We start from the raw sequence: 10,256 nt of genomic DNA on the forward strand, positions 1-10,256 counted from the left end.
CACACACACACACACACACACACACACACACGCTGTGGTAAACTGCATAGGCAGAGAAAGAAATTTCAGAAGATTGAGCCCCATCAGAATGGAGCAGACCAAATGTGAATCCCCTGCATTATTTATTCACTTATAAATAAGGCAGGGGATTCATACGGTTTTTTCATACGTTCATTTTTTTATTCCAACACTTTACAGATAAACGGAGTTTTAAAAGAGAGGGGATTATGTAAACCCTTTGCTCAGCTTAACGCCATCTGAAATATTCTGCCTCAACAAGCAAATCCTAAAATGCTGCTCTTCTTTTAAAATAAAAAAGAAGCCTAGGGGAGTTATTGTGAGCTGCAGCTGCTTGTTTACATATTTCCACAACTCAGTGCACTTTCTCTGGCGCACATTTTTGCTGTGCAATGCGACTGAGCAGCAATGAAGCAGAGGCTCCGTTGGAGAAAACGCCACAGGCATCTTTAAGGTCACAGATGTTTAATTACAATGATGTTATCGCTAATGAACCAAATTGTCCTTGGCAAGCTGCCATTAACGGCATAATGCTACGACAGCTCTGCTGCCATGGGGCCAGCTCAGAAATCTCAGCAGGCATTATAATCCTTGAGCTTCCAAGAACAAAAGCAAAGTTTCCAAATTGCTGTATACGCAGGGGAACTTTTACCAGGCATGGGCCTTAAAAGATTTGAGGGTATCAGTCACTCTCACTGTTAGAGATCTCAGATTTCTTGGGTTAATGTGACCTAGGAGTTATTTGAGGAATTCATTTTGTGGTGCAGATTTCCATTTCTTTCCATGATAGGTGACCAGTGTTGGGACTAAGGCGTTAGTTACAGTAACTACGTTATTATTGTGGTAACGAGCACGGTAACTAGTTATTATACCAAAATCAGGAACGCGTTAATTGTTACTGGGATTTAGATAGGCTCGTTATTCGTTACTTCGTGTGGTGGCGGAGCTTCCACAGATTCAGTAACATTAGCAAGTGGTGGAGGCCAGCAGGTGGATGAGGGAAAGGGGAGGCAGGAGGAGGAGAGACCCGAGTGTCAGGTGAACTGAACTTCAGGTAAGAATTTATGACCTACAGTCTATCTGGGTCAGATATAAACCAAGTTTAGGTGGAGTTTACTTTCGTTGTGCTAACTTTTTCGTACCGCGTACTAGCTAGCATGACGGGGTTTCTATACAGCTGGGTGGGTGCTATGATGTTAGTGAACTTTATTTTGTTCATAAGGTTAAATATTAGAGTTGCCAACCATCCTGTAAAAAATGGAATCGTTCGGTATTCAGAGAAAATATCACGCGTTTGGTATTGAGGTGAAAAGGAACACAGTTTGTCCCGAACTTCAGCTAGAATGAAAAAGACACAAAGCTGGAGTTATTCCGTTTCTTTACTCTGCAGCTGCCTCTTCTTCTCTCATTCTCCCCCTCTGTCTCCTGTTGCTACTTCAATCATGAAACTGATCAATGATCAGCTGATCGGCTTTTCTCTCTCTCTTCTGTTTGTTTATCGCCCACTTTGCGCCAGAAAGAAGAAACCAGCTGTGGTTGTGTTAAACAACAGCAGCACGTTTAAGCTTGATCAGCTGTTGTTAGAATTTATTTAATATTAATTTCTGGTATCAGCTGACGTTTGCTGGAGCCACAGCTGTAAAAGCTGCTGGTCATGATGTCGGTTTGGATATGTGGTGAGAGGGAAACATGAAGATGAAACCAGGAGATGTCCTTACTGAATCATCAGAGCTGTGATGGAGAAACAGGTTTACCTTTTAGATGACATGAATGAGTTGAAAGGAAGTTATGAACTGTTTCTGAGAAATAACACCAGGATCCTTTTTTTACGTAGCTGGCAGCTGTGCAAGGGCGGGTCTAGCAAAGTGTTGCCAGGAGGGCCAGGTGGGGCATTGACAGGGAAAGGGGGACACAAAGAAGTACTTTTCTTTCTTATTCTCATTTAAAATATCTAGCTTTTAATAAATATTTATCTGAATCTTACAACAAACGATTGATAGATTGATACATATATACCATCAAGACAGTGTACATCACTGTCACAACAGCGTTTGTTTTCATTCAAAGGCTTTATGATTTTTCCTATAATGGCGGGCCGGTCAGTCAAAACGCCCGGGCTGATTTTTTGTCCCAGTCCAGCCCTGTAAGCAGCTCGTCTGCAGTCTGGTGTTACCTACATCTTCCTATTCAGAAGGCAGAATTTCCGAGTTCTGAGTACAATCGAAAGCACCACGACTGCAGTTTTTGTGTTGGATGTAAAAAGCGCACATGATGCTGTGACGTAGGCTAGAATCATGTCGACGATCAACGACGGTCCAGGCGTGGGATTTCTCTTGTGGAAATATGCAGATTATTTTTTCCTTTCTATTGGTAGGTGGCACAGTGCACTTGTGGCAAGTAAGCAAGCTAGAAGACTGGCAATCTCGCTGGGTATCCAGTTACAGAAGCAACACATTAACAAGAGAATTCTGAGTAAAACCAAAGTTACTTTCACTAGTAACTAGTTACTTTGAAAGTAATGGGTATCTTGAAGTAACTGAGTTACTTTTGATAGAAGTAACTAGTAATGTAACTAAGTTACTAATTTAAAGTAACTTACCCAACACTGCAGGTAACTGATGAAGAATGAGTGTTGGGCACCACTGAAGCATAGAATTTGGGTCTAAAACACACTCTTTGAAGTTATTAGAAGATACTGATTTTACTTTTGCTTCTTAGGCAAACTGAAGTTTTCTGTTGTGGGCAAACAATGCAAGGAAGGCCTGAATTACTCTCTGAACTATACTTTCAAATGATTTCTATCTGTAGTCAAAAGTTATAAAAAGTTGGACAGCAAGTTACCGCTTACTATCCAACTTCAGTTGCAGGATGGTTTATATAAATGTCATGGTCCCTGTGCCTCATCAGCTGATCCCGTATTAGGCAACATGTATTTTTGTTGTTTTTGCTCTTTCTCTCTCTCTCTCTCCTGCCGGGGCGGTTCTCATTATGGGCTCCCGCCCCTGGCCCACGCACCTGCCATCTCCACACCTGCTGCCTATCTTCGTAATCCCGAGCACGGTGCTACTCGTCGCTGGATCGTTGAGCTATCAGTGTCAGTCCCCCTGCAGTCAGAAAATTAGAATCTGTGAGTTTCTTTCTGTCAGTCTGTTTCTAACTGGAGTTTCTGTGTACAGATCTTTCCTGGACCCGCCTGCGAGCCAGTGTGTGGCGTGTACGACCTTGTGGTGGAGAGAGGAGAGAAATTTGGAAACGTTTGGAGTCTGTTCAATCCCCTTCCTTTTCCCTCACGGACCCTGGAACCCTGGACCTCCTCCCTTCCCCCCACTTGCACATGTACATATTATCACCCAGTGTTGTCTTTTTGTAAATAAATTCACTGTCTTCCTTGCAAGGATCTCTGGTCTGCACATGAGTCCATTTACACCCTGTGACAGTAAAAAGACAAACTCAAAAGAGCATACGCAACAAGAAAAGCTCTCTTGGTCTGTGTGCGGTAGAGTAGAAACACAATCAAACATGGACACAACTCACTTCAATACTCAGGTATTGTATAGATCACTTCTACCATGATCACCCTGTTTGATGTGAGAGGAATACATTACTTGCAAAATAGGTAATGCATTATATAAGAACTAACATAAAGTGTCATGTAGTGCTAATCTGTTATGATATTTCAGTATTTATTAGTTAAACCACTAATAAACTTGTCATAAATGTGAATATTCTTAACCATCCTTGTTTACTTTGGTATAACTGTGACATAAACATATGCCAGTAAACACACTGATTAATTGGTTAACGATTACTGAATAAACAATAGCTATACTTCTCACAGTGTATAGTGTTACACAGGTCAAAATTCAAAATAGTCTTGAACGATAAATCCATTCACACTCACATTCACAGCTAGAGCCAGTTTAGAATCATTAATTAACCTAACATGCATTTCTTTGGATGTGGAGGGAAGCTGGAGGACCTGGAGTAAACCCACTCAATTGCTGGGAGAACATGTAAACTTCACATACAAATGTCCCAGCTGGTTGGTGGATTAGAAACCAGGCATTCTTGCTGTGAGGCAACTGTGCCACCCCTAGTTTTATAACAACTGATTTCACAAAAATCACCAAATATCACTATTTATGTGCAGCAGCCAAAGCTGAAAGCACAACAGGGATGTCTTATCCAGTTTTACGTTCTACTGGCTGTGATAAAAAATGGGAGCCACAAAGTTTTTAAAGAGAGGAGGTCAGGGTGGATGGACAAGTTGACAAAACACTGGGCAAGTGCAGATAAAGGAGATTGTTTCCCATATCGAATCAGCATTGCTTTAACTACAATTTCCATAAGTCTTTCTTGAAGTAGGTTCTTTTGGGTTCTTTTATTTTTTTATTTGTTTTATGGGGGAATGGGGAAGAACAACTCATATTAATTTTAGTGATCATTAGGACATGCAGCTGAATTAAAAATTATGTAAACAGATTTAGTTTAGCCCAGAAGAAGGTAAACAATTTATTTTCAAATTGACATATTTTCTGTGATAACAAATAGATTATCACCAGTCAGTTAAAACTCACTGAAAAGTCCTGTGAACCTCTTCTGTGCACATGTGCCCAACAACATGACTTTTTGGGAGTAGGGGCAGGGTGACACCATATCTGCTATTACAGGAATCTCCCATAGCCCTCAGAATTCTTTGAGTGCCATGTCTCCTACATTGTTAACCTGGGTATCAGCTGTTAAATGCTGGGCAGGTGGTGTACAGAAGGTCCACAGCTTTTCTATTATTATTTCTCTTAGGTTTTGGCACTTGCTTGCATTTAACAGCTCACAGAAACAATTGACATGTGATGGGTTCAACATATCATTTGGGAATGGAAAAACTTATGAGGTTAACCAACAGGGAGCTATTCGGAGTAGTATTTACTGTATATGGTGACAAATCACAACAACAGTCATCTCAAGGTAATGTATTGTATTGTAAGGTAAAGCTCCTACAATAATACAGACAAACCCCAACAATCAGATGGCCCCCTATGAGCAAGTAGTTGGCAACAGTAGAAAGGAAAAACTCCCTTTTATCACGAAGAAACCTCCAGCAGAACCAAACTCATGGAGCCATCTGCTCACGGGAAGAAGACAGGACAAAAGACATGCTGTGAAAGAAAGGCAGAGATTAATTACAACTAATGATTAAATGCAAAATAATGTATAAACACATAAAGAGGTGAGTGAAAAAGAAGTGATCAGTCCGTTAAAGGAAGCCCCTAGCAGCCTGGGCCTATTGAAGCGTACCTCTGGGAGGGTTCAGGGTCACCTGATCCAACCCTAAATAGTCCTGAAGAGGGCTTTAAAACTTACCTATTACATTTCTAATACTACTTTCCAAATTCTGTAAAACCCAAATATTGAGCTACATTTTGTCACTTTTCACAATACACATGCAATTTGAGCCATGTTTAAAATATTGTTGCAAATGGATAAACGGGAAAACGGGAAATAACGGGAAGTATTAATGGAAAATCCTGGAAATACTTTGATGATCGTCTGATCGCCTTTTAACTGAAACAATAAAATCTAAAATACTAGTCTACTTTTATTATTATTGTTATTGTTATGATTGACTTATTGAGCTGCACTCACCTTCTGATAAATTAGGCTATAAAGCAGTGGATTTGCAGAGTGTGTGGTGCTGATGCTGTCCTCTCTGCCTCTGCCGCACCTTCTCCCTCTCCTTCTCCTTGCAGGGTGCCCTGTCTCCTCCTCTTGGCATCATCCACTCTCGCATCGTCGCTGTATTGGCTGCTGTTTTGTGTTTCGTGTTTACTCGCAGGACGACCCCTCCCACGGTGACATGTAACCCGAGCTTCAGGTGAACAATTCTGCTCCGGCACCTCTCCGTGGATTGCTCAGAGGGTTGAAAACGATGCGCTTTGCTGCGAAAAGCTCCAAGTTGCTTTTGAAAGACTCGTGAAACATGACCCGGTCGCCCCCCAAAAGAGCGGGTCTGGATAACGGCACGACGATTTGAACGGGCAGCGATGTGGATGTAAAGGTGAGCTGGGTTTATGCTGTGCGTCTGCGTTTTGGTTCCTTCAAAGTCGCAAAAAAGCCGGTTAATATTGTTCTGCTGAGCCGTTTGTGGGGGAAAGAGCAGGAAGGACAAATAACTGATTAACTCAGGCGAGCATTGTAGATGAATAAGTATGGCAATAATGTAGACCCACGGTCACGTTTCTATATTTTTAAACTATCTTTTTCAAGTTTTCTGTGCATTTAATATAGTTTTTGCAGTAATTCTTTAAGATTTGTAACTAAAAATCAGGTTTTTGTTTAAGTAAAAGAAAATCTTATTTAGAATACATATTTGTAAGGCTTGCTTATGGATATGCATTTAAACGTATATCCAAAGTAGCTAAATACATTTCTGTAACAAATAATAAATACAAAAATACAAGTGAACGGGATTATTTTCTTCACTTGTTTATTTCTGAGTTAAAACATGTCTGGGTTTTCAAATTGAAATTAGGTTTGCAAAAGGTGGCACAAGAGCCTGTAAACACAGAATGATTGGCACTGCAGCGTAAGAAATTATTTAAATGTTTGTTGATTATCACATTAATTTCTGTCAGTTGTTTAGTGATTGCTTGGCTGTCTCCTTTCTGAATTGACTTCATTTTTTTTTTCTCCCGTGCCTCTCTGGTATTAATCCGCTCTTGCGTTACTGCTCATTTCTTTAAATTACCATTATGAGAGAAATTTATCAGGGAAAACAGCTGCTTATGGTGATTTGAAGAGTTGTGTATCCGAATTATTCAATGACTCTTGATTAACATAATAATTAATAATAGTTCTGACTTATTCTTGGTGTTTATATTATCTGGTACCTTGTTTTCTGAATGGATGAAAAGGTCTACATAGATTTACTGATGCATTTGTTAAAATTGAGGGGGCAAGTAGAAAGTAGCAATTGGAAAAAAAACATATGCTAATCTGTTTTCTTTATGTGTACAATGTGATACTAACCTGTAAACAGATGCATTATTACAAAAGATGTGGTCTTGTGAGCAGTGAAGTAAGCAGACTGTATTTGTATTGGTGGGGAATAGGGGAGGAGTGTTACTGCTGTGCACATATCAGGTTACACTTGTTCCAGTCTTTACTTCCAGTTGTCATGTATGGGTGATGCCAGCAGCAATCATTGTTGTATTCAAATGTGGATTATAAATTATTTTTAGAGTTGCATGCATGTCATGCCTTTACCTATTTTATCCATTTCCTTAAACAGTCTTACTGTGTGTTCCTCTTGTCATCTCGGTGCCTTTAAAAAAAAACTTTAAATAGAAAACACTTTTATTCTGATATCGTCATCTACTATGTGTATTTTTATTCTCAGGTAGTATAATGCATTAATTTCCATTGTCTTTCTCTTTCACTTTTCTTGTTTTGTCTCTTCAAGCTGTAGACTGAGGATTATATAAACCTGACATGTGTACACCTAATGAGACAGTAACCTGAGGTCCATCCTGAGGAAAAACCAGGATGCATTCCATTACCTTGGAACTTTTAGGCAAGACTAATGTCAGGGGTTGCTGCAATCCCTCTGCTGCAGGAGTGCTGTTCCTGCTGTGTCTTGGCTTCCCTCCCTCTATGGCCGCTTGCCCACCTTCCTGCCTTTGTGCCAGTGATATAATTTCCTGCAGCGGATGCAATCTGTCTGTGGTGCCCTTTGATCTACCAGGTTATGCCACACGGTTGGACCTTAGCCACAACAGACTCACTGCCCTGCATGTGGGCTGGATTTCCCAACCGCTGCAACGGCTCGTTACGCTGATTCTCGGCAAAAATTTCATAAGAAGCATTGACGTGAACACCTTCAATGTGACACCACATCTCCTCCACTTGGACCTCTCGTCCAATCAGCTGACAGTGCTGAACTCATCCATCTTCAGTGGGTTGAAAGAACTGAAGGAGTTGCTGCTGTTTGACAACCAGATTATTCAAATCGATCCAGGCGCCTTCAAGGACCTCTGCAACCTACAGAGGCTCTACCTCTCTACAAACAGGCTGTCAGTCTTCCCCCTAGTCATTTATGAAGAACCCGAGGGACCTCTAAATCTGACATTTCTAGACTTGTCATATAACAGACTGACTAAGGTGCCTGTCCAAAGCCTCCTGTCCCTCACTCGCCAAAGAGGAATTTATTTGCAGGAAAACCCTTTAGTCTGTGACTGTGCGTTGCTTGCCTTGCTGGAGTATTGGATGTGGAAACAGTATCCCCCTCTACTGGATTTCAGAGGTGACTACCCATGTAAAAAAGGAGCAAAGTCAGGAGTTCATTGTAAGGAGCATGAAATGTCAGCTATGCCCCTTGAGACACAGATCTACCAAGTAGAGCCTGGTCAGTGGTTAAGAGTGCCATGCCCAGGGTTGACTTTGCCTGCTCAGGAGGGGCTTGTGGTGTTTTGGGTCACCCCTACAACGGTACTGAATTCCTCAAACAGTGATCTTAGTGCCCGCCTCACAGTTCTTCCCAATGGCACCCTTGAAGTTCGAGAAGCGCTGACGGAAGATTCTGGAACATATGGGTGTGTCATACCCCGCGGACATAACTACAATCCCAGTCACTCTCTGGAGGTCACAGTGGTAGTTGGAAATTTAAGCATTACCTCCGCCAGCGGTTCAGCGCATCGCAATAGTGCAGAAAATTTCAACACTGCATTTACCACACTGGCTTCTTGCGTGGTCAGCATCATATTGGTGCTCCTCTACCTCTACCTCACCCCCTGTCGGTGTCGGGATGGCCGCGGCGGGGACTCGAGAGGCTGCGGCGGACGAGCCATCATCCTGTGTTCAGACCCCAGAGATGTGGAGACAACACAGCAGCGGTCAAATGGGAAGAAGGTGGTTTTCTTAGAGCCTCAGACCGAAGACTCTGACACTGGCTGCACCAAAATTGCAGCAGTTAACTTGAGTCATGTCACTTCCGAGGGCATTCTTAAAAATGGAAGTAGGACAATGGGACAGCCCCTCACAGACCCCACTCACGTGGCATAGCAAGAAAAAGAACCTTTTGCACATTTCTGTACAGCATGAACCCAAGTTTTTTTTCTCACTGTCTTCTTTCAGTACATCATGAAAAAATCCATTTGATGTGAGTACTGCACAGTGATTCTTGTGAAGTAGTTATGCACTGTGGGGTTTGGGTGTTTGGTCTAAAGCAGAAAATGCAATCCTTTTGTGGGCAGAATTTCAATTATGTCTCGACTGTAAGTGGTGTCTGTTTTTTTAATATTAAGAGTTCATATGGAAATTTCAGTGTTACCGCAGGAAATTGTTGCAGCAAAGATCACAAAGATAGAAATGTGGGTGGGTTTTTTATATTGGGCCGAGAGAAATATTCACACCTGATGTGATGAGCTGTTAGAGGCAGTGGCGGCTGTTGGGTATTGTGCTTGCATTTTCAATGCATCATGACCATTCTTTTAGCATCTGTCTTGTACCGTGGGGCATAGTGTCTTTGCAACATGCCAGTCGTACTTGTGAATTTATCTTAATGTTGTTTAACAATGTTGTGCAGATGAAACTATGTCTGCCATTCACCTTTAAAATCTATATGAATCTGTAAAAATTTCTTCTTAGACTAAAATACACACAAAACCCATTGTTTTGCTATTGTTGCAGAAAAAAACACTTGATGAACTGTTACAGGGGTGGTTTACTTCAAGAAGAACACATTTCCAAAATACACCATGATGATATATTGTTGTTATTGTCATGGCTTTTGTAAATAAACGATGGATGTAGCTAAAAGTATGTCATCCGTAGATTTGTGGTCTGCCATTTTGGGGTGGGGGAAAAAAATCTATACGGCACAGAATCACGTGTATGTACTGATATAGGGACACCAAATATTGACATTTCGAATGAAAATCAATAAATAATGAATATATTAAAATGTTCTGGGAATACTACTCTACCAACAACAGGGCTCGTGTCCTTCACCACCATCCCGAGACAAAATTAGCCGAACAAACTTACAATAAATCCGTTCAACCAAAAAAACATCCAACATATAATTCTATAATTTCCAACTTGACTCCATTCAATTGAAGACTGCAAGCAAACTGACTCTGCATTACAGGGAGTGCAGAATTATTAGGCAAGTTGTATTTTTGAGGAATAATTTTATTATTGAACAACAACCATGTTCTCAATGAACCCAAAAAACTCATTAA

The 10,256-nt window shown here is 41.1% G+C and overlaps 1 protein-coding gene across 3 annotated transcripts in view; it reads left to right on the forward strand.

Annotated features, from left to right (window-relative positions):
- The first annotated feature begins 3,304 nt into the window (after positions 1-3,304).
- The window catches only part of LOC102194661 (amphoterin-induced protein 2), a 14,507-nt gene continuing 7,555 nt past the window's right edge, over positions 3,305-10,256 (forward strand). Inside the window, exons 1-3 of one of the 3 annotated variants that reach the window (XM_013913402.1) lie at positions 3,305-3,354; positions 5,766-6,073; positions 7,478-9,860. In XM_013913402.1, the coding sequence (XP_013768856.1) occupies positions 7,561-9,075 (1,515 nt within the window). In that variant the 5' untranslated portion in view covers positions 3,305-3,354; positions 5,766-6,073; positions 7,478-7,560 and the 3' untranslated portion in view covers positions 9,076-9,860. Of the gene's footprint in view, positions 3,355-5,672; positions 6,074-7,477; positions 9,861-10,256 lie in introns of those variants that run through there. The other 2 variants (XR_001290501.1, XM_013913403.1) reach the window with 2 other exon arrangements.

Source organism: Pundamilia nyererei, unplaced genomic scaffold, assembly GCF_000239375.1.
Source record: "Pundamilia nyererei isolate P.nyererei 1_Seehausen unplaced genomic scaffold, PunNye1.0 scaffold00130, whole genome shotgun sequence".
Taxonomy (NCBI): domain Eukaryota; kingdom Metazoa; phylum Chordata; class Actinopteri; order Cichliformes; family Cichlidae; genus Pundamilia; species Pundamilia nyererei.